At 41.7% G+C, this 25,746-nt stretch overlaps 1 protein-coding gene across 3 annotated transcripts in view; it reads right to left on the bottom strand.

Moving 5' to 3' along the window:
* LOC123991041 (sorting nexin-3-like) overlaps window positions 1–25,450 on the bottom strand; it is a 34,836-nt gene extending 9,386 nt beyond the window's left edge. The window contains exon 1 of one of the 3 annotated variants that reach the window (XM_046292178.1): window positions 24,970–25,450. In XM_046292178.1, the coding sequence (XP_046148134.1) occupies window positions 24,970–25,131 (162 nt within the window). In that variant the 5' untranslated portion in view covers window positions 25,132–25,450. The remainder of the gene's footprint in view (window positions 1–24,969) is intronic. The other 2 variants (XM_046292177.1, XM_046292176.1) reach the window with 2 other exon arrangements.
* Window positions 25,451–25,746: the final 296 nt, after the last annotated feature.

Here is a 25,746-nt window from a genome sequence, read left to right as displayed (position 1 = left end):
ACAATCAAGGCACGGCATAGTACGGGGAGAGCTCTGAAGTGCTGATTTATGACATCTGAATGTGCATCAGATGGCAACAAGATCATAATGTAGAGAAATTTAATCAGATAACAAATGCAAAGCCGGCAAGATGTGTTTAGAATGGAATGGAAGGCCAAAAGTCTGTGTAACCAATAGAGTCAGAGTCCTGAGTGTGGCAACAAACAGTCTGTCCCACGGTTGGGTAAAGAAAGTTCATAGACAACAAAGCATGCAGGAGTCATGAGGCAAATAGCAAAATACACAAGACATTTTAAAAATATATAGATGACTTGGGGCTAGCCATTGGAAGTTCAGAGTCACTCGCCCCAACAGTGCATGTGTGCTGGAGGCGAGCGAAAGCTTGGGAGAGAGGGGGGGGTCATGTCTACCCCTACCAGACAGGGGGAGACAGGCCAGGGCAGACGGTGAACAGATCGCCAGGTGGAATCCAAGCAGCAGTGCAGCAGGCAATGGGAGTAGGTGTCACCCACTTGGGAGAAGCTTTTATTTCTGGAGGCAGATTTCTTGTAGAAAATGGCAGTGGATAGTCTGAACAGCAGGAGGGGGCTTCAAGGCCTCTGGATCTGGGTGGGGTAGCATGCCATTTGTTGGGCTCAAAAGGCTTCGGCACCTCACAACTTCAATTAGCACTGACGTGTGAATGGAATCTCTTTGTCCTAGCAAGGCTTGGTAGCCTGATCATTCAGTCCTTATTAAGTAAAATATATAATTGTGATTTATTTTTCTTCTTGGCTTTTGAAAGTAAAAAAAAAAGAAAATTCTCCAGACACCTCACTCATTACTCACTCAGCTCCAGGTTGGAAGGGGTTTTCAGGTCTCTGCTTGTTTGCCAGAGCATTTGATGTACAGTTATGGCCAAAAGTCTGCTGCCTCAGTTTGTATGATGGCAATTTGCATATACTCCAGAATGTTATGAAGAGTGATCAGATGAATTGCAATTAATTGCAAAGTCCCTCTTTGCCATGCAAATGAACTGAATCCCGAAAAACATTTCTACTGCATTTCAGCCCTGCCACAAAAGGACCAGCTGACATCATGTCAGTGATTCTCTCGTTAATACAGGTGTGTGTTGACGAGGACAAGGCTGGAGATCATTCTGTCATGCTGATTGAGTTTGAATAACAGACTGGAAGCTTCAAAAGGAGGGTGGTGCTTGGAGTCTTTGTTCTTCCTCTGTCAATCATGGTTACCTGCAAGGAAACACGTGTTGTCATCATTGCTTTGCACAAAAAGGGCTCACAGGCAAGGATATTGCTGCCAATAAGATTGCACCTAAATCAACCATTTATCGAATCATCAAGAACTTCAAGGAGAGCGGTTCAATTGTTGTGAAGAAGGCTTCAGGGCGCCGAAGAAAGTCCAGCAAGCACCAGGACAGTCTCCTAAAGTTGATTCAGCTGCGGGATCGGGGCACCACCAGTATAGAGCTTGCTCAGGAATGGCAGCAGGCAGGTAGGAGTGCATCTGCACGTACAGTGAGGCGAAGACTTTTGGAGGATGGCCTGGTGTCAAGAAGGGCAGCAAAGAAGCCCCTTCTCTCCAGGAAAAACATCAGGGACAGACTGATATTCTGAAAAAGGTACAGGGACTGGACTGCTGAGGACTGGGGTAAAGTCATTTTCTCTGATGAAGCCCCTTTCCGATTGTTTGAGGCATCCGGAAAAAAGCTTGCCCGGGGAAGACGAGGTGAGCGCTACCATCAGTCCTGTGTCATGCCAACAGTAAAGCACCCTGAGACCATTCATGTGGGGTTGCTTCTCAGCCAAGGGAGTGGGTTCACTCACAATTTTGCCTAAGAACTCAGCCATGAATAAAGAATAGTACCAACACATCCTCTGAGAGCAACTTATCCCAACCATCCAGGAACAGTTTGGTGATGAACAATGCCTTTTCCAGCATGATGGAGCACCTTGCCATAAGGCAAAAGTGATAACTAAGTGGCTCGGGGGAACAAAACATCAATATTTTGGGTCCATGGGAATCAGTGGCTAACTGCAAGCATTGCAAAGCAACCAGTTGCCTGCCATTCAATGGAGTTGCTGTGCCCCCCCCCCCCCCAAGAGTTTCCACCATAAATGCCAGACTTTGAAGACAAAATTTGCCCACAAAGGACCGCCGTGCCACCTTCATGTTTAAGTGAGCACATCACAAGCCATGGTGAGTCCAAAAATGTCTTGTATGCTGCTGCATAAATTATGTAATATGCAAGGGAGATATGTATACTGTAGCTAAGAAAGTAATACTAAGTGTATGTTGTGTAGTAAACTGTTAGTAGCCCATGTGCCTCACCCTAATAATTCGGTCTATTTTCACCTCTTAATTTCACCTAAAGTTAATGTTCTGACTCGGTGGTGCTGCACATGTAGCCTATAACCTGTTTTGGAGAAATGTAATCTAAAAGATGTTTCATTGTCTGCTTATATGTCCCCTTTATTTATCCTGTACTTGGTGTACAGGGAAAATACAGTAAGAGCAGCCAATGCTCTGCATTCTGTGGCTGTACATTTCAAAAGTGCTGTACACATAGTTATATTGATTACGCCATTGTCTTAATCGAAATGCCTCTTATCTGCTCACTTGTTCCCTTATGCCATAGTTTGTACATCTCAATTGTCAATAGAAACCACATTTGCTTAAGCATGTCAGCCACACAGCTATGTTTTTTTTAAAGGCAGTAAACTAGGCTGAATTAATTGTTTCGCTGCCAAACAAGGCTCTGCTGATAGCCAGGTGTAGCAGTGGTAAGGATTCACTCCATTGTGCTGGAAAGAAAGCTCTGCTGTTGGTACAGCTTTATGTAGGCCCTAACAGTTTGTGGGCACCGCTTGTCGCCGTTATAGTGCAATTAATGTATTGTTAGTGTTGTAGTTGTATCTTTGCTGGCATGCATTTTTGTTTTTGTTGAGTTTGCCCCACCAAGATGTACATGCTAAAATCAGTGATGCAGTCAATCTTGCCTAAACTTTGAGCCAGTAGAGATTGACATGCACATTACTGACACTTGCCCTCTGTGTACATCTAAGTGCTTTGTTCTGGACCAATTGCAATTAACCTGTTCCTCTTTGCCGCACATGACCACACAGCAGGTGCGACAAAACTAGGGCCTGTAAGTAGGACCTGTCTGGTCAACTGAGCTGTCAAGTAGGCAAAACAACGCCTTATCACGGACAGACCTCTTCCCATTTTAGCAATCATGGAGTCTAAATGTTTTGACCATGACAGCTTGCTATCTAGTTGGATGGATGCGGGGTGACGTGTGTGTGTGTGTGTGTGTGTGTGTGTGTGTGTGTGTGTGTGTGTGTGTGTGTGAGCAGAGGCAAATGGATTGATGAGCAGGAGAATGAAGGTCCTCATGGTCTCCCTCTCGCTCCTGCCTCTTCAAATTTTCCCTCTCCTATAATAAGTCAGTGTTTTGCCCTTAAGACCCCTCTTGAGTCTTTTCACTGTGAAATACACAGGCCATTCTCTCCTCCCCCATTTTTCCTCACTCGATCCTCCCTTCTCTCTTCAAATTTATGGATTTTTCTCCTTTACGGCAGTACTTTTGTATACTTTTTAGCAAGCAAAAGGGGTCCCTGAAAATTGCATACTACGCCACATATGTGCACTACATCATTGCCCTCTCTCGATCTTTTAATGCTGTGTCCATTGAGCCGTTGGGCCTGCCCTGCATCCTCATTGGCTTCAAGAAAACAGTCGCTTTCAAACAAGGGACTTCTACCTCTCGTTACCGTAAAGGAGAAAAATCCATAAGTTTGAAGATAAAATAAAATAAAAAAATATTCTGGGGACACTCCCAACAAATCACAAGGCAGACATGCCAGAACGTTGTGAATTAAAACCCAAGTTTGCTGGCAAAACCTTTGCAGTAGTTTTAGTTAAAGAGATTCTGCAGTACTTTTGTATACTTTTTAGCCAGTAGTTCTGAAAGTAGCACATGCAAGCAAAAGTGGGCCCTGAAAATTGCACACTACATCATTGCCCTCTCTCGATCTTTTAATGCTGTGTCCATTGAGCCGTTGGGCCTTCCCTGCATCCTCATTGGATATTGCTGGGCATACCTCTTGCTAGCTGTCACTTAAATGTGAGGGGCTGGAGCTCATGGGCTAGAACTGGAGTTGCTAGGGGGCTGGCCCATGTAGGGGGGAAATGTAGAAAAATGGCATAGCACAGCTTCAAGTAAACAGTCGCTTTCAAACAAGGGACTTCGTGGCTAATTGAGGTAAAACAGAAATTCTGCTCATAGATTATGTATGTATGTATGAGCTACACATTAACACATCCATCCCAAAGTGGGAGGTTTAAAAAATACTTTGTTTCCCCAAGTACCAGAGCACGGCTTTCCACCATAATGTGCAAATAAATTAATTAAAAATCCTACAATGTGATTTTCTGGATTTTTTTCCTCATTTTGTCTGTCATAGTTGAAGTGTAGTACCTATGATAAATTACAGGCCTCTCATCATTTTAAGTGGGAGAACTTGCACAATTGGTGGCTGACTAAATACTTTTTTGCCCCACTGTAGTTCCTCTATGCCAAAAGAGTCTATCATTGAAACCAGACCCTAGTCACTGTTTCCTAGGGTCGGGTTTCTGAGACTACATGCAACTCAGCAGCTAAGCAGAACATGAAATCGCTAGAGTGCCTTTGTGTCACACTTATGTTTGCAAAGTTTGTACACGCTTGTGTACAACATGATAGCTACATGTAGCCAAACACCTATTCTGAAAAAAGAACAGGAAATCGCGCTTGAGACATGGAATGCATAGTTTGAACATGTCAACCACGTCTTTAGCATAGACTGTAAAAGTCTTTAGTGTACTACATGAATTTGAGCTTCCATGTCAAGGAAGGGGACGCTACGTAGACAGCAGTGGGCAGCAGCTACATAAAAAAAAAATCCTGCAAACACACAGAAATCTATCATTAAACACAGCAAGTCGGGTTCCAGAAAAACCAGAACCGCAGCCACTCCATTTTTAATACCACAAAAAATACAATGAAGTCAATTATTAATATCAGAAAATGAATTACAAGTAACCATGTGGCTCAGTTGGTAGAGCATGGCACCTGCAATGCCAGGGTTACATGGGGGACCAGTATAGATTATTTTTTTAATGGAAATTTATGACCTCACTACTGTAAATTGCTCTGGATAAAGGTGTCTGCTAAATGACTAAAATGTGAATGTAAAATGAAAGAGAAGACAGAAAACTGTGCCTAATGTGGGGGTTCTGACAGTTGATAAGAGGAAAAAAAACTTAAAGAACAAGGTCGAGACAAAAAGTTTGTCTGAGGGGCTCCTAGAACAAACTTTTTTCCCCCTGTCTTGCTCCTCCTTTCTTTCCCCTCTCAGTACCCTCTTTCTTGTTGTTATCTCCTTTCTCCCCCTTTCTGAAGTAGTAGGCTTCCGCTCTTGTTAGTCTATCCAGCCATTCTCTCTCCTCTTACTCTTTATTTCCTTCCCCATTTCCCTTTCTCACCAGGTGAGGTTGTCAGCCCCCCCCCCCCCCTCTTCCTCTCAGGTCACAGGAGAAGGGGATTAGCCTAACTAGCGCCCGTCAGCTCTTAGCTGCTCTCACCCCTCTCAGTGGGCTGCCCCCCAGTGTTCTAGTACTTCACAGCATGGAGCGCTTCACGAAATGCTGGGAAGTTAATCCCCACGACAACAGATCATGGTTACAGCTAATCTCATCAGGCCCAACACACACAGGAGCATAACTCTGTATGTGGACACTCAGGCGCTAGAGTTGGACAACACATTTAAAAAGGTTGCACAACAATACACACACGCACTTGACGATTAGACAATTCAGCATTTGAGCCTGTAAATCGAACCCACAAATGCTGATGCTCCAGATACTCAACTAGTCTAAAGGCCAGTTTTATTGCTTCTTTAAATCAGCACGACAGTTTTCAGCTGTGCTAAGATCATTAAACAACTATTGCAATGATCAATTAGCCTTTTAAAATTATAAACTTGGATTAGCCAACACAACGTGCCATTGGAACACAGGAGTGCTGGTTGCTGATAATGGGCCTATATGGAATAATGGGCTTCTATGTCTGTGTTGCTTCACAGTCCCCGCTGTACAATAAGGTGTATTTTTTATCAGTTTAAAAAAAAATCTAATATTACTGCTTGCATGACTTACTTGATGTGGAATAGAGTTCCATGTAGTCATGGATCTATGTAGTACTGTGTGCCTCCCATAGTCTGTTTTGGACTTGGGGACTGTGAAGAGAACTCTTGTGGCATGTCTTGTGAGGTATGCATGGGGGTCCAAGCTGTGTGCCAGTAATTCAAATAGACAGCTCGGTGCATTCAACATGTCAATACCTCTCACAAATACAAGTAGTGATGAAGTAAATCTCTCCTCCACATTGAGCCAAGAGAGATTGACATGCATATTATCAATGTTAGCTCTCTGTGTACATTTAAGGGCCAGCCGTGCTACCCTGTCCTGAGCCAATTGCAATTTTGCAAAAAGTCCATCTGTGGCACCTGACCAAACTAGGGCCTGTAGGACCTGCCTGGTTAATAGTGCTGTTACGGCAGAGCAACACTTTATTATGGACAGACTTCTCCCCATCTTAGCTATTGTTGTTTCAATATGTTTTGACAGTGAGTTTACAATCCAGAGTTACTCCAAGAAGTTAGGCCACCTCAACTTGCTCAATTTCCATATTATTCATTACAATATTTAGTTGAGGTTTAGGATTTGGTAAATGACTTGTCCCAAATACAATGATTTTAGTTTTTTTTTTATATATTTAGGACTAACTTATCCCTTGCCACCCATTCTGAAACTAACTGCGGTTCTTAGTTAAGTGTCTGAGTCAATTCAGTCGCTGTAGTAGCTGACATGTTAAGTCATTAAATATATCCAAATATATTTCGTATTCAAGATTCTTCAAAGTAGTCACCCTTTACCTTGATGACAGCTTTGCACACACTTGGCATTCTCTTAACCAGCTTCATGAGGTAGTCAACTGGAATGCATTTCAATTAACAGGTGTGCCTTGTTAATTTGTGGAATTTCTTTCCTTCTTAATGTGTTTGAGACAATCAGTTGTGTTGTCACAAAGTAGGATTGGCATACAGAAGATAGCCCTATTTGGTAAAAAACCAATGCCATACAACACTCCTTCCGTGGCTCCCAACTGCTCTTAAATGCTATTAAAACCAAATGCATGCTTTTCAACCATTCACTGCCTGCACCCGCACGCCTGACTAGCATCACCACCCTGGATGGTTCCGACCTAGAATATGTGGACATCTATAAGTACCTAGGTGTCTAGCTAGACTGTAAACTCTCCTTCCAGACTCATATCAAACATCTCCAATCTAAAATCAAATCTAGAGTCGGCTTTCTATTCCGCAACAAAGCCTCCTCCATCTTGGCCAGGTCGCAGTTGTAAATGAGAACTTGTTCTCAACTAGCCCACCTGGTTAAATAAAGGTGAAATAAAAAATAAAATCATCCGATCCGACTATCAATTGTCAATTTACGGATACGATTACGGCCATGTTGGCATAACCTCTAAGAAGATGGTATATTCTGAATCAGTGGAGGATAGAGACAAATAGAAATATGTAATAAAAAACAATCATGTGTATCTTCCAGCTTTCAATCTTCAATAGCGACAGTGTGCCGTGACTACAGAACAAGCCCAAAAACATACTTTGATTTATTGATTAATTATATAACGGAAATCTTAAAAATACGTTTGTCTTGCCTAATTAATGGAATTACAAGTAATTAAACCGACATCACTCAATTAGTTGTTTAATAAAATTGCGGGGGAAAAAGATGTGGGTAATCGCTCAGCACGAATAGCAGCTCATCTCTGTAATGCACCGTCCATAGTACACACCTCTCAAGCAACATAATGGTGGTGTTCACTCTCGCAAAAATGATCAATCATTAATAAATATGAAAAGGGATGGTTCAGCTTGTTTCCATGTTAAGGTAAAATATAATCTTACACAGAGTTATTCTCATAGGCCAGTAGTGACATCTTCTCCCATTGTTTGCATGGAGAGTTGCATGTCCAGACTGTCTTACAGGTGTGATATCACACATTGATACTGACCCAAATAGGTTTGATTTTAGAGACTGGAGTATGTTTTAGATAACAATTTAGAATTAATTGATAGATATTTTTGATTCTTGTAATTTAAATTATATAAACTATTCAAGAATGAAAGCAAAAAAAAAAAAACTGGACATTTCAACAACGAAAAAAAGCTGTGGACTTTTGTCCATCCTCCCCTAACTCAGAATATATCATTTTCATAGTCAGTACCGTTTAAGATTAGGGAGGACTAATGTATATATTTTTTAATGGGCCTTCTATTACAGCATATTCAATTACTGTCACTCATATTCCATTTAACCAGCTCAATGTACAGCACATTCGGAAAGTATTCAGACCCCTTGACCTTTTCCACATTTTGTTACGTTACAACCTTATTCTAAAATTGATTAAATATTTTTTCTCTCATCAATACACACACACACACAATACCTCAATGACAGTGCATTTTTGCAAATGTATTTAAAAAAAAACACAGAAATACCTTAATTACATAAGTATTCAGTACCTTTGCTATGAGACACAAAATTGAGTTTCCCTTGATCATCCTTTCTACAACTTGGAGTCCACCTGTGTTAAATTCAATTGACTGGACTTGATTTGGAAAGGCAACACCTGTCTATATAAAAGGTCCCACAGTTGACTGCATGTCAGAGCAAAAACTAAGCCAAGGAATTGCCCGTAGAGCTCCGAAACAGAATTGTGTCGAGGTGCAGATCTGGGGAAGGGTACCAAAAAATATGCAGAATTGAAGGTCCAAGAACACAGCGGCCTCCATTTTTAAATGGAAGAAGTTTGGAACCACCAAGAATCTTCCTGGTGCTGGCCGCCTGGCCAAACTGAGCAAATCGGGAGAGAAGAGCCTTGGTCAAGGAGGTGACCAAGAACCTGATGGTCACTGAGAATTATTATTTTTTAATCCAATTTAGAACAATTCAAGGGGGTCGGAATACACTATACAAACAGCATAATCATTTTGCTTGTTGTATAATTCCTTCTCGCATCTAAGCACGCTCCTCACCTTTTCAGTGCACAACACAACAGCTGTCTGATCAGGCAAACAAAATTAAAAACCTTTCCCGGCCAAACCTTTATACCATAACCGCTAACCACTACATACAGCCTACATCATTGTCAATGTCACCATATTAGCTATAGTCATAGTGAACATTGCTATGAGAACTAACAAATGTTAGTAAACCCGCTACAATAACGAGGTAGTGTACAGAAAGAAGTTTAGCAGTTACACCGGCAGGCCCTGTTGATAATGCATTAATAAAACCGAAAGCTTACCTTGACTTGGAAGAGTTCCAGTGCCTTAGCCAGCTAGCCAACATAAATAGCATTCATCAGTTTGAACTGGGTGTTTGAGTATGCTGAATTAGCTGTGTAAGTGAAAAAACACCAATGTAGCAATTACATGATTAGTAACATGCCTGGCATTTGAAAATACTATGCATTTTGTTTCACCCAAATTCAGAACCCGCTTCAAATCATGCAGATTATGTTGTATGGTGTTAAATGCTCTTTGGGCATTTGAAAAGCTAAAGAAACTGCTACCACGTGAACAAAGAACGGTATCATCTGCATAAAAATGAACATCCGCTGTTTCAATATGATTCCCAATGTTGTTGATATACAAAACGAACAACATTGCGCCCAAAATAGCACATTGCGGAACACCTGAGCACAACTCTATGGAGTACTCTACTCTCTATCAGATTTACAACCATCCACCATTACATTGTGTACGAGTTGATAGGTAATTTATAAACCAATGTAGAGGATGACCAGTAATTTCACAACATTTTAATCTTTGCACAGTATGGTCCACCGTGTCAAATGGCGCTGACAAAACAATACAGACAGACACTTAATGTAACTTCTTGTCAAGAACACAGTGTATGTCAATTATAACCTTAAATTTTTCTGAAACGGTGCTGTGGCCAAACCAAACTTGACTGCATTCCATTTAAGATGTTGTTTTCTTGGATGTAGGCCTTCAGCTGCCTACTAACTAAAGACTAAAGTATCTTAGACAGTACAGACAATTTTGATGTGGGTCGATAGTTGTCAGGTAGTGAAAGATTACAGGAGAGGCAGCACAGTAGCAGATTGCCATAACCTTGGGATTTTCATCAAGCGTAAGTTTAAAAATACATGTTAAGGGGGAGCAATGATGTCTGCAGCTAGGTGTAGGGGGCGGGGGTCTAGATCTTCAGGGCCAGGGTATTTCTTTCTATCAATTTCCTTCAGGGCTTTACGCACTTCTGAAACCGAGAAGGATGAGAAAGAGAACATGGCGAAGGAGTGCATAAGGGCATCTGGTAAATTCACAAAGGGCTCATTTAGACATTTTCAAATAAACTACCTATATCTATAAAATGATTTAAGGGTTTCATAATATAGGTTCTCTCAGTTATAAGCTGTGGGTTTATCAATCATCTTTTTTGCTCTCCAAGCCTTGCCTTCCACTACTTGCAAAAATGTAGAAGGATTATTTAAATTATCTGAAGTAGATTTAAGGTAGTAGTCTGCTTTCAGTTTTCGGGTCATAACCACACCCATATTTCGAAGACTTAAGAGCCTCTTGCTATAACCCACATAGCATTTAGATCCCTTATGATTTTAACAAGTTCATCAGTAAACCAAGGGTTCTCTACATTTAATCCTGTATTTTTTTGAGAGGGACATGCCTATTGCATACCTCCTGGAATGCGTTGTGGAAGTAAGAAAATGCTAATTCAAAATCAGGGATTCCATTCGATGCTAAATACAGTTGAAGTCGGAAATTTACATACACTTAGGTTGGAGTCATTAAAACTAGTTTTTCAACCACTCCACAAATTGTTTACAGACAGATTATTTCACTTATAATTCACAATTCCAGTGGGGCAGCAGTGGGGCAGATGTCCACTAAGTTGACTGTGCCTTAAACTGCTTGGAAAATTCCAGAAAATGTCATGGCTTTATTAGCTTCTGATAGGCTAATTTACATAATTTGAGTCAATTGAAGGTGTACCCATGGACGTATTTCAAGGCCTACCTTCAAACTCAGTGTCTCTTTGCTTGACATCATGGGAAAATCCCCCAAAAATCAACCAAGGCCTCAGAAAAAAAACGGTAGACCTCCACAAGTCTTTCATCCTTGGGAGCAATTACCAAACGCCTGAAGGTACCACGTGTATCTGTACAAACAATAGTACTCAAGTATAAACACCAAGGGACCATGCAGCCGTCATATCGCTCAGGAAGGAGATGCATTCTGTCTCCTAGAGATGAAAGTACTTGAGAGAAAAGTGCAAATCAATCCCAGAACAACAAAGGACCTTGTGAAGATGCTGGATAGAACTGTTTGGCCATAATGACCATCGTTATGTTTGGAGGAAAGAGGGGGAGGCGTGCAAGCCAAAGAACACCATCCCAACCGTGAAGCACGGGGGTGGCAGCATCATGTTGTGGGGGTGCCCCTGTTGCAGGAGGAACTGGTGCACTTCACAAAATAAAAGGCATCATGAGGAAGTAAAATTGTGGATATATTGAAGCAAAATCTCAAGACATCAGTCAGGAAGTTAAAGCTTGGTCGCAAATTGGTCTTCCAAATGGACAATGACCTCAAGCATACTTCCAAAGGTGTGGCAAAATGGCTTAAGGACAACAAAGTCAAGGTATTGGAGTGGCCATCACAAAGCCTTGACCTCAAATCCTACAGAAAATTTGTGAGCAGAACTGAAAAAGCGTGTGCGAGCAAGGAGGAAAATGGGCCAAAATTCATCCAACTTATTGTGGGAAGCTTGTGGACGGCTAGTCGAAACATTTGACCCAAGTTAAACAAATGTAAAAGGCAACGCTGCCATGTAAACTTCTGACCCACTGGGAATGTGCTGAAAGAAATAAAAGCCGAAATAATTCTCTACTAATTATTCTGACATTTCACATTCTTAAAATAAATTGGTGATCCTAACTGACCTAAGACGGGGAATTTTTACTAGGACTACATGTCAGGAATTGTGAAAAACTGAGTTTAAATGTAGTTGGCTAAGGTGTATGTAAACTTCCAACTTCAACTGTACATCATGTAAAAAACCTTGAATATCAAACTGTTTCCAGTTTCTTTTCGTAATGACACGTGGAGATCGCTTAGGAATTTGACCATCTCTCACATAGGCAAGAGCACAATGATCACTTATGTCATTTGAAACAACTAAAAAAAGATCAATCAAAGAGGATTTCAGAGGATACATTATATTCAACCTAGTTACACTGTTGACAATCTGAGTGAGATTCTAGTTATCGCATATATTTTTTTAGTTGATCAGAGCTAATGATAACCAGACTTGATTCAGATCACACATCAACACAAACTCAGAGTTGAAATGCTGTGATAATGCAAAAACACAATCCAGAGAGCCAGCAGTAGCAGATGGGAGGTCTATAACAACAAGATACAACAATATTTCAAGATGAGCTGAGGTTTAGGTTCAAAGACAGATTAAAATTGCTTAGGTTAATTAACAGAAATCAGAACGGCCACGAGAACTTGTATTTTACATACACAGTCCAGCAACATCACCACCCTTAGATTTACGATCTGCACGAAAAACACTAACCATTTACACCAATATTTTTGTCTAATAGATTTTCTGAACCAGGTTTCAGAAAGCATAAATACAGTAGTGTTGGCAGGACCTGGGTTAGATTGCACATTTCCAGACAGTAGAAGCAGCAAGATAATGGCACGTCTAGATCAGGGGTTACAACATTTGGATTTACAGACAGCACTTGAATGACAATCCAGTCTCCGGTTTTTAACACCACATATTTCAGGAGATGTGTAAAGTCCAGAGACATGGTTAAGTACCAAGAGTACAGTCATGTCATGTAAGCGAAATTGTCTGATTTCCCCATTGTTGTTTGGGAGAAATGTGCAAAGTTCACGCGTGCATTTCTAGAGCAAGCGTGTGATTTCTCCCAAGGCATGAGGGAGAAAGTCACATATCCCCATTCACAGAGCAAAGGGCTATAAAAAGTATCGGCAACATTGTAAAAGCCAAGGGTAGACTTCATATGAAAGCGTTCCTAAATAATAATAGCAACAATCCCTAATCAACTAGTCCAACAGCAGGTCAGTAAAAAGTATGCAGTGTATGATCCCTCCCCCCCTCTCCCTCCCCGGGGGCACCTGTACCAGACTGGAGGAGACAGACCAGGGCAGGCGGGGAGCAATGCCATGACGGTGATACAATCGCTAACCAAAACAGTAATAAAAATCACTAAAATCCAGACCAAAAACCAGTCAGTACCTGGTGGGACCACCATTTGCCTCATGCGACATCTCCTCTGGATTGAGTTAATCAGGCTATTGATTGTGGCCTGTTGTCCTACTTTTCTTTAATGGCTGTGCGAAGTTGCTAGATACTGGCGGGAACTGGAGCATGCGGTCCTACACGTCAATCCAGAGCATCCCAAACGTGCTCAACGGATGACATTGATGACAACCCCCCCCCCCCCTCCTTGGGTTGTGCCGTGGCGGAGATCTTTGTGGGTTATACTCAGCCTTGTCTCAGGATGGTAAGTTGGTAGTTGAAGATATCCCTCTAGTGGTGTGGGGGCTGTGCTTTGGCAAAGTGGGTGGGGTTATATCCTTCCTGTTTGGCCCTGAATGGAGAGAGACCTGGCACTCAACACATCCACAATGTGGGACTGAATGTGATTACTAGTAATATAGTACAGAAGAAATGTCAAGTATTTGCAACACCCGTTTCATTCCATCAGTCACTGATGAACTCTGCCTCAACTCAGCCTATTTCTACAGTTGGAGAGGACTGTAGAAGCTTTTTCCAGATGCCAGCCTCTGTCATTTGATGGGGAGACCATAATTGGGTAGGTTGTATCTGACCCGTTCAAACTTAAATATAATACCCGTTTGTATGTCAGATATGACCATTGTAACTGCCGTTGAGAATAGAACAATGACTGTGTGTGTGTGTGTTCACAGAAACATGTATCAGCCAGCACATGGAGACTTGCAAGATGATGTGATGTCCACTCCAGACTGACAGATGGGTTGATACTGATATCTCTAAATGGAGAAAGACCTGGCACTCAGCATAACATTTTTACTAGACAACTTTTACTTATATAGTCTTTTTACATTATTGAATTGAATGTTATCAGTCAATATGGGGAAGGAGAAACCCTGTGTATTCTGCACTAGGATTAGGGAACTCTGGTTGTATACGGGATACCACACAGGAAGATATGACCACTGACATGTTTGCCAGGGTAGCCCTCTGTATCGGCTGGGAATGACGGTGCACATTGTTATATTAGCAGGACACTTCTATTGTATTATGTAAAAGGTCGTTTCTTCTACATGGATCAGTAACTACATTTGAAAGTTATCAAAACAATTTAGTTTAGAATAGCTAAATAAATTCAGCAATTGCATCCTTCTCATACAAGTCTGTAGGCTACTGACCCATTCAAAGCTTCCTCCAGCATCAAACCATACATCTGCCTGTTATTATTGAATTCAATCTGCACGAGGTTTGTTCGTTGTGATTGAGTGGGGGGAAACAACTGCAGGCAAGGTTGACAGATGGGTGTATCTTGGTGGTGGCAAGGACACAACCAAGATACCCTACATCAAACCACGCCCAAATCAAAGTGTATTGGTCACGTACACAGATGTTATTGCAAGTGCAGTGAAATGCTTGTGTTTCTAGCTCCAACAGTGCAGTAATGCCAGAATATAAATATATAATGTATATAATATACAGTGCCTCCAAAAAGTATTCAGACCCCTGGACTTTTTCCCACACTTGGATTGAAATGTTTGATTGGGTTTAAATGTTTGTTTGTTTTTACCTCAATCTACAAACAATACCCCATAATGACAAAGCAAAAACAGGGTTTTACACATTTTTGCTAAATTATAAAAACTGAAATATTGCATAAGTATTCAGACCCTTTACTCAGTACTTTGATGAAGCATCTTTGACAGCAATTACAGCCTTGAGTCTTCTTGGTTATGACACCACAAGATTGGCACACCTTTATTTGGGGAGTTTCTCCTATTCTTCTCTCAAGCTCTGTCAGGTTGGATGGGGAGCATTGCTGCACAACTATTTTCAGGTCTCTCTGAAGATGTTCGATCAGGTTCAAGTCCGGGCTCTGGCTAGGTCACTCAAGGACATTCAGAGACTTGACCACAACGCAAGAGTGGCTTCGGGACATTATCTTGTTGGAAGGTGAATCTTCACCCCAGTCCGAGGTCCTGAGCATTCTGGAGCAGGTTTTAATGAAGGATCTATGTACTTTGCTCCGTTCATCTTTGCCTCGATCCTGGCTAGTCTCCCAGTCCTTGCCTTTGGGCCAAAGAGTGCAACCTTGGTTTCAACAGACCAGAGAATCTTGTTTCTCATGGTCAGAGTCCTTAGGTACCTTTTGGAAACCTCCAAGTCGGCTGTCATGTGCCTTTCACTGAGGAGGGGGCTTCAGTCTGGACGCTCTACCATAAAGGCCTGATTTGTGGGGTGCTGCAGAAATGTGGTCCATTCTCCCATCTCCAGAAAGGAACTCTGGAGCTCTGTCAGAGTGACCATGTTCTTCGTCACCTCCCTGACCAAGGCCCTTCTCGCACCGATTGCTCATTTTGGCCGGGCGGCCAAGCTCTAGGAAGAGTCTTGGTGGTTCCAAACTTCTATTTAAGAATGATGGATCTGTGCCTCGACACAATCCTGTCTCGGAGCTCTATGGACAATTCCTTCGACCTCATGGTTGGTTTTTGCTCTGACATGCACTGTCAACTGTGGGACCTTATATAGACAGGTGTTTGCCTTTCCAAATCATGTCCAATCAATATAAATTTACCACAGGTGGACTCCAATCAAGTTGTAGAAACATCTCAAGGATGATCAATGTAAACAGGATGCACCTGAGCTCAATTGAGAGTCTAATAGCAAAGGGTCTGAATACTTTTGTAAATAATGTCCTTTGTTTTGTCATCATGGGGGTATTGTGATTAGATTGCTGAGGATTTTTAAATTTATTTTAGAACAAGGCTGTAATATAACAAAATGTGGAAAAAGTCAAAGGGTCTGAATACTTTCCTCAGGCACTGTATTGCTGCACATGATGGTGTGTATGGATAGAATATGAATATAAAAGTTGTGCAGAGCAGTAATTATATAGGATGAGCCATGACTAGAATACAGTATAATCAAATCAAACTTTATTTGTCACATGTGCCGAATACAACAAGTGTAGACCTTACCGTGAAATGCTTACTTACAAGTCCTGAACCAACAGTGCAGTTCAAGAAGAGTTAATAAAAATAAAAGTAACCATAATGAGGCTACATACAGGTGGTACCGGTACAGAGTCAATGTGGGGGGGTACAGGTTAGTCGAGGTAATTTGTACATGTAGGTAGGGGTGAAGTGCCTATGCATAGATAATCCACAACGAATAGCAGCAGTGTACAAAACAAATAGAGGGGAGGGGCAATGTAAATAGTCCGGTGGCCAGTTGATTAATTGTTCAGCAGCTTGGGGGGGGGTAAAAGCTGTTAAGGAGCCTTTTGGTCCTAGATTTGGAGCTCCAGTACTGCTTGCTGTGTGGTAGCAGAGAGAACAGTCCATGACAATTATTGGGGCTTTTCTCTGACACCGTCTACTAGAGGTCGACCGATTATGATTTTTCAACACCGATACCGATTATTGGAGGACCAAAAAGTAGGCGATACCGATTAATCAGACAATTTTTTTCTTTTATTTGTAATAATGACAATTACAACAATACTGAATGAACACTTATTTTAACTTAATATAATACATCAATAAAATCAATTTAGCCTCAAATAAATAATGAAACATGTTCACTATGGTTTAAATAATGCAAAAACAAAGTGTTGAAGAAGAAAGTAAAAGTACAATATGTGCCATGTAAGAAAGCTAACGTTTAAGTTCCTTGCTCAGAACATGAGAACATATGAAAGCTGGTGGTTCCTTTTAACATGAGTCTTCAATTAACCCAGGTAAGAAGTTTTAGGTTGTAGTTATTATAGAAATTATAGGACTATTTCTCTCTATACGATTTGTATTTTATATACCTTTGACTATTGGATGTTCTTATAGGCACTTTAGTATTGCCAGTGTAACAGTATAGCTTCCGTCCCTCTCCTCGCTCCTACCTGGGCTCGAACCAGGAACACATCGACAACAGCCACCCTCGAAGCAGCGTTACCCATGCAGAGCAAGGGGAGCAACTACTCCAAGTCTCAGAGCGAGTGACGTTTGAAACGCTATTAGCACGCACCCCGCTAACTAGCGAGCCATTTCACATCGGTTACACCAGCCTAATCTAAGGAGTTGATAGGCCTGAAGTCATAAACAGCGCAATGCTTGAAGCACAGCAAAGAGCTGCTGGCAAAGTGCACGAAAGTGCTGTTTGAATGAATGCTTACGAGCCTGCTGGTGCCTACCATCGCTCAGTCAGACTGCTCTATCAAATCATAGACTTAATTATTACATAATAGCACACAGAAATACGAGCAATAGGTCATTAATATGGTCAAATCCGGAAAATATCATCCCTAAATCTAAATATTCCTGTTACATCGCACAACCTTTAATGTTATGTCATAATTACATAAAGTTCTGGCAAATTAGTTCGCAACGAGCCAGGCGGCCCAAACTGTTGCATATACCCTGACTGCGTGCAATGAATGCAAGAAGTGACAATTTCACCTGGTTAATATTGCCTGCTAATCTGGATTTCTTTTAGCTAAATATGCAGGTTTAAAAATATATACTTCTGTGTACTGATTTTAAGAAAGGCATTGATGTTTATGGTTAGGTACACGTTGGAGCAACGACAGTCCTTTTTCGCAAATGCGCACCGCATCGATTATATGCAAAGCAGGACACGCAAGATAAACTAGTAATATCATCAACCATATGTAGTTATAACTAATGATTATGATTGATTTTTTTATAAGATAAGTTTAATGCTAGCTAGCAGCTTACCTTGGCTTCTTACTGCATTCACGTAACAGGCAGGCTCCTCGTGAGGCACGTGGTTAGAGCATTGGACTAGTTAACCATAAGATTGAATGATTGTCAGCTCAGGGATTCAAGGTAAAAATTTGTCTGCCCCTGAACAAGGCAGTTAACCCACCGTTCCTAGGCCGTCATTGAAAATAAGAATGCGTTCTTAACTGACTTGCCTAGTTAAATAAAGGTGTTAAAAAAATAATATATATTTTTTTAAATCAGCAAAATCGGCATCCAAAAATATAGATTTTCGATTGTTATGAAAACTTGAAAATCGGCAATTCCGATTAATCGGTCGACCTCTACCGCCTACTATATAGGACCTGGATGGCAAGAAGCTTGGCCCCAGTGATGTACTGTGCAGTACGCACTACCCTCTGTAGCGCTTTGCGGTCAGATGCCGAGCAGTTGCCATACCAGGAGGATGCAACCAGTCATGATGCTCTAGACAGCGCAGCTGTAGAACTTTTTGAGGATCTGTATATAGATATAAAGTGGGTAAAACAGTACGTAAACATTATTAAAGTGACCCCAAGCAATCTCATGTTTGACTTCTGTTGTGGCAGCCAGCATTTCTTGAGGAGCAAGCCAAAACGTAAGGCCAAATCAGCGGGTGCAGTTCACCTTTAAACATTGTTCCCTCCAAAAGGTGAAGTGACAACCTTAACAATAATTTTACTAATGGGAAACAAACTTTCCTTTGAATGAAAAAAGAAAGTCATTAAATTAAAATAATTCCACACACACTCAGATGTTTCCCTTTAAATGGATGTCAAACAAAAAGCAATTATTGCAAAGTTAAACAAACCATACAACTCTGCACAAGGACTACTTTTGACAATTTCTACAGAAAACATTACATATTTCACTCTATTAATGTGGAATTGCCCTAGTGTGGTTAAATTAAGGTTAGTAAGTGATTAGCAGTAATGGGCTTTTTGCCTCTTCACGGTTGACGTTGAGACTGGTGTTTTGCGGGTACTATTTAATGAAGCTTCCTTTTTAATCAATTAGCCTTTTTAAAATGATAAACTTGGATTAGCTAACAGAACATGCCATTGGAACACAGGAGTGATGGTTGCTGATAATGTGCCTCTGTATGCCTATGTAGATATTCCATGAAAAATCTGCCGTTTCCAGCTACAATAGTCATTTACAACATTAATGTCTACACTTTATCACTAATCAATTGTATGTTATTTTAAATGGACAATTTTTGCTTTTCTTTCAAAAACAAGGACATTTCTAAGTGACAACACCATAGGTAATTATAAACTGGGAGGGGGAAGAGAGAGAGGTCTCCCCTCATGTGAGAATGGTTGAAGGCCGCCTACGCATTAGATTTTAGTAGGATGGATTAAGTAAACTTCGAGAGAGCCACACCCCCCCCCCCGGGAATAATGGTGTTGGGTCGGTCTCACTATCGTTTCCTCTGTGCACGCTCACTTACTCTCTCTCGCCCCTACAGCTCGACGGCCTTCCCCCTCTCCTCCCCGACTCGCCTAGCTGGCAGAAAGCTTCTTTGTTGCCATAGTATCAACTCCCACTTTTGATACTGTCATTTCAAGTCGGACATGGTAGCCTTGATACAATATGTTCCCCATTTCAATTCAAATAGTTGTCAGATATGATCCTGTAGATTTTGGATTACACTCGATTGTGCCTGACAAGACACCCACACCCCTCCCCATTTTATTAATGGCCAAAAAGTCCCCCCCCCAAAATAGATAGATAAAAAGAAAGAGGGGGAGGCTATGGGAGTTGAGAGGATATGAGAGAGCTGTAGTAAGAGGCCTTTTTATATGCTTCCATCTGTCCATAAATAAAGTGAGATCCCAAAGTCCATCCTCTCTAGTGTGTGCTGCTCTTTGAAGGGGGAGATGGAGGCTACCAAAAGCAAGGTCTAATGTTGGTTGCGAAGCCTCTCTCTCTCTCTCTCTCTCTCTCTCTCTCTCTCTCTCTCTCTCTCTCTCTCTCTCTCTCTCTCTCTCTCTCTCTCTCTCTCTCTCTCTCTCTCTCTCTCTCTCTCTCTCTCTCTCTCTCTCTCTCTCTCTCTCTCTCTCTCTCTCTCTCTCTCTCTCTCTCTCTCTCTCTCTCTCTCTCTCTCTCTCTCTCTCTCTCTCTCTCTCTCTCTCTCTCTCTCTCTCTCTCTCTCTCTCTCTCTCTCTCTCTCTCTCTCTCTCTCTCTCTCTCTCTCTCTCTCTCTCTCTCTTAACTTGAGAGGTTAACTTGAGAGGTTAACTTGAGAGGTTAACTTGAGAGGTTAACTTGAGAGGTTAACTTGAGAGGTTAACTTGAGAGGTTAACTTGAGAGGTTAACTTGAGAGGTTAACTTGAGAGGTTAACTTGAGAGGTTAACTTGAGAGGTTAACTTGAGAGGTTAACTTGAGAGGTTAACTTGAGAGGTTAACTTGAGAGGTTAACTTGAGAGGTTAACTTGAGAGGTTAACTTGAGAGGTTAACTTGAGAGGTTAACTTGAGAGGTTAACTTGAGAGGTTAACTTGAGAGGTTAACTTGAGAGGTTAACTTGAGAGGTTAACTTGAGAGGTTAACTTGAGAGGTTAACTTGAGAGGTTAACTTGAGAGGTTAACTTGAGAGGTTAACTTGAGAGGTTAACTTGAGAGGTTAACTTGAGAGGTTAACTTGAGAGGTTAACTTGAGAGGTTAACTTGAGAGGTTAACTTGAGAGGTTAACTTGAGAGGTTAACTTGAGAGGTTAACTTGAGAGGTTAACTTGAGAGGTTAACTTGAGAGGTTAACTTGAGAGGTTAACTTGAGAGGTTAACTTGAGAGGTTAACTTGAGAAACTGAGAAACCACACACGCTCTCACCATGACTTTTTGTCACGTGACCATAATAAGTCACCTATCATCATGAAATGCACCACGCGAGTGACCATAAAATGACCACTGCACTGATTATGAAAGAAATGTCATATGACCATATCAGTGAAAACTGTAATGACAAAAAATGTTTACTACCAAACAAAGACATTGAATGATTGTTACTTAGGCTAGAGTAGGCCTACTACTTGTCTAAAAGAGTTGTGCAACAGTTACCACAGATACTGAAGTTGGGACAGAGACCTAGAATGAGTAGTATGAACCAAAGAAACATGAACTCAAAGTATAGAAGAAGCTAGCCTATAGGCATTGCAGTGAAGAGGTGGCCTGCCAGACCCCTGACTCTGCTGGTGCAGGTACAGCACACATTTAACCTGTCACAAGACTTTAAAGAGTCATCATGAGCAAATAATATTATAGCTAAGTGGTGAGGGAACCTGAAACACTAACTCTGCAAATCATTCCAGGCTCACCAAGGTACCAGACAGGCCTTTCGCTATAGCTGAAACACCTTTAGAATCGGGAGTACCTATGTGAGAATGCTGTTCATCGACTACAGCTCGGCATTCAACACCATAGTACCCTCCAAGCTCGTCATCAAGCTCGAGACCCTGGGCCTCGACCCCGCCCTGTGCAACTGGGTACTGGACTTCCTGACGGGCCGCCCCCAGGTGGTGAGGGTAGGCAACAACATCTCCACCCCGCTGATCCTCAACACTGGGGCCCCACAAGGGTGTGTTCTGAGCCCTCTCCTGTACTCCCTGTTCACCCACAACTGCGTGGCCACGCACGCCTCAAACTCAATCATCAAGTTTGCGGACGACACAACAGTGGTAGGCTTGATTACCAACAACGACGAGACGGCCTACAGGGAGGAGGTGAGGGCCCTCGGAGTGTGGTGTCAGGAAAATAACCTCACACTCAACGTCAACAAAACTAAGGAGATGATTGTGGACTTCAGGAAACAGCAGAGGGAACACCCCCCTATCCACATCGATGGAACAGTAGTGGAGAGGGTAGCTAGTTTTAAGTTCCTCGGCATACACATCACAGACAAACTGAATTGGTCCACTCACACTGACAGCGTCGTGAAGAAGGCGCAGCAGCGCCTATTCAACCTCAGGAGACTGAAGAAATTTGGCTTGTCACCAAAAGCACTCACAAACTTCTACAGATGCACAATCGAGAGCATCCTGGCGGGCTGTATCACCGCCTGGTACGGCAACTGCTCCGCCCACAACCGTAAGGCTCTCCAGAGGGTAGTGAGGACTGCACAACACATCACCGGGGGCAAACTACCTGCCCTCCAGGACACCTACACCACCCGTTGTTACAGGAAGGCCATAAAGATCATCAAGGACATCAACCACCCAAACCACTGCCTGTTCACCCCGCTATCATCCAGAAGGCGAGGTCAGTACAGGTGCATCAAAGCTGGGACCGAGAGACTGAAAAACAGCTTCTATCTCAAGGCCATCAGACTGTTAAACAGCCACCACTAACATTGAGTGGCTGCTGCCAACACACTGTCATTGACACTGACCCAACTCCAGCCATTTTAATAATGGGAATTGATGGGAAATGATGTAAATATATCACTAGCCACTTTAAACAATGCTACCTTATATAATGTTACTTACCCTACATTATTCATCTCATATGCATATGTATATACTGTACTCTACATCATCGACTGCATCCTTATGTAATACATGTATCACTAGCCACTTTAACTATGCCACTTTGTTTACTTCGTCTACACACTCATCTCATATGTATATACTGTACTCGATTCCATCTACTGTATGCTGCTCTGTACCATCACTCATTCATATATCCTTATGTACATATTCCTTATCCCCTTACACTGTGTATAAGACAGTAGTTTTGGAATTGTTAGTTAGATTACTTGTTGGTTATCACTGCATTGTCGGAACTAGAAGCACAAGCATTTCGCTACACTCGCATTAACATCTGCTAACCATGTGTATGTGACAAATAAAATTTGATTTGAGTAAAGTTTCTAAAGAAAGGGAAAAGAAAAGAATGAGGAGGGAAGCGAAGAAAAGTTGAGACCACGTTTGTTGAGAAGTGAGGGATGCTCCTCTTATTCCATCATCTTATGCAAAGCATGGTCAAGGAAAGCTACGAAGCACACAATTAATGGCTTTTTAGGTAGGAAAGCTATAAATACTACAGGACTGCTAGGGGCTAAAGCACTACACCTCTAATAACCATGAGGGCCGTCAGTCAAGGCATCAGACAGACACAGAGGCAAACAACAACAGAGAGACAGCCCAGACAATCAGACAGGCTTGATGGTCATATGGTGATAACATGCATAGCTCTTGATGTACTGCCTCAAATGCAAAAAACATTTGTTTTCTATTCTGCACATTGTGTAGGTGGCGGAAAGAGTGGTGTGAAACATATAGGATAAAAGCAGAGGATGAAAAACAGAGTATATTCTATAAAAAAGTATTGTTGCGTTGGTAACCGTATTCAGTTGGTTTGCTTAGGTTTTCATAAAAACATGAGAACAAGCACCAGACATGTTCAAAATATATATTTTCTTAAAATTGTGTTATACCCCATGCATTGTCTGTCCTCATCTTAATTGTCATGATGATACTTTGAGTAACTTTGTTTTCTTTACAAGCACTCAAGGGCACCTTCCGCCTATGAGGGTTCAACAGTTGTTGAAGAGTGACTTTAATAGTGCACTTTATAAGACATGGATCAAACCAAAGATGAATGTCAAAAAACATTCTTTGATTCCAATCCAACTGTCCTCTCCCCACCAGTGGGAAGCAGGAAGAGAATTGGAGGACCGGAGGTCTGGCTTTGTGACGACATACATTTTGTCCTGTTTAACCTCCCCATCCTTTACTCAGCAGAACAGGAAGGAAATGCTTGGGGTGAATGAGAGTTCCGTGGGGCTTGCTGATGCTGAGCCTGCGCAACATCAGGTCTTCATTCCAGAGAAGCTGACCAGTACAATTTCAACACACTGAACTTTACACAGAGACCCTTCACTGGAATAGTATTACACTGACTAACAGAGGGGAAGGGAAAACACTGGGGTAATCTGTATTGCTCAATATCTGAGTAGGGGCATAAGAGAAGAGACATTTCTTCACTGAGTGAGGGAGCTGGACTCTGAGCTCTAGCTCGGTTTCTAGGTAGAGACTTGAAATTAACGTCTCATTGAATGTTTAAATACGCCCTTGTCAAGCTCTTTACTTCTGTGTGTGACAAATACCATTATCTACCCTTAACACCCGATGACAGGGGTGTGGCTGGCGCACAACATAGATGTGTTAACGGTTCGTTTACTTTAGTAAATATAGCCTAGCATAGCCTAGATATATATATATATAAATATAGCCTAGATCATACAAATGCGCTTCTGTAGCTAACTACATGGCTCCCTGACGGTTTGACATGGAGCTCTTACAAACAAGACACAAACAAGTCCCCCACCTTCAACAACATATTTCTAACTTGCCATTGGCGTCACATTCCTTAAGATAACATCTAGCTAGCTAGCTAACAATTAGCAAGAAAGTTGGCTAGGCTGTCGACAATAACTGGAGGCCCATGCAATGATACAATGTATCCATACTTTGACAACCTCACCAGAATGGGTTGAATTGTTTTAATATACAGCTGCATTGGTAAAAAGGTCCCTATAACTACGCGTTAGTTTAATTAAACCACCTGGTAGTTGGCTAACTATTATGCTAACGTTAGCTAGTTACCCCGTGTTTAAAAGCTGGTTGGCTAACTAACGTTAGCTACTGTAACTGATTTGACAGTGTCTGACTGGTACAAATCCCTTAGTGTGACCCTAGCTAAACTCAATCCCCTTTATAAAGATGACCAGGTTCATTGCCCTAAAGAGCAAGATAATGGTATGCTCACCTTTAGTTTGATTTCATACGTGGTAAACCTGGTCCTGCCGACACCGACCGTCTCCGGGTTGCTCACGTCTATCTCTAGAAAGTTACTAGGTGGTCCATACGCGTCATTCAAGTTCTGAGGCTTGGAGAATAGCCTCCTTGTATCAGCTATGGTATCAGTCATTTCTCCCTCACTCGCTAGCTAAGTTAGCCTCAATGGTTTGGGGTTGCGCGCTCCACTTCCGATCAGCTGAGATGCAGCTGACAATAGGCACCTTCCTTGTGTTTTGTTTACTACCTCTGGCTCAGTGCATTTGCATTTTCTTGGCTGATAAGTGCACTATCTGAAATATTGACCAATCAGAGTTAAATGCGCTGTGTAAAGTATTGCATTTTGATGCCCCACAAACTAAACTAAATCGCCACATACGTATACCAAAATACACTTTACGGAACACATTACATGTAAAACCTTTTTATTGGCTTTATAACTCGCCCATAACGTAGTTAATTACAAGGGAAATTACGTTTATTATTTCTTCTTCTTTGGTATAATGGCGTTCGCAACATTTATATGTGCATTCCCGCCACCTACTGTACGGGTGGATAATAAGGATCCTAAAAGGAAAACAATGTGCAGTAAAAAATACATGTACAAAAATGTCATACAAATTACGAAATGTTAATTAAACTAAATCAGCCTGCTTTTCTGTTTTAATCAGGTCCCTACCCAGGCTCAGAAGGATCCTGTGATGGCAGGACATTTCCAGGCGACAGTAGTCCTTGCAATGCTTCTTCC

The sequence above is a fragment of the Oncorhynchus gorbuscha genome, linkage group LG12, assembly GCF_021184085.1.
Source record: "Oncorhynchus gorbuscha isolate QuinsamMale2020 ecotype Even-year linkage group LG12, OgorEven_v1.0, whole genome shotgun sequence".
Classification (NCBI taxonomy): domain Eukaryota; kingdom Metazoa; phylum Chordata; class Actinopteri; order Salmoniformes; family Salmonidae; genus Oncorhynchus; species Oncorhynchus gorbuscha.
This window is presented reverse-complemented; position numbering and strand designations above follow the sequence as displayed.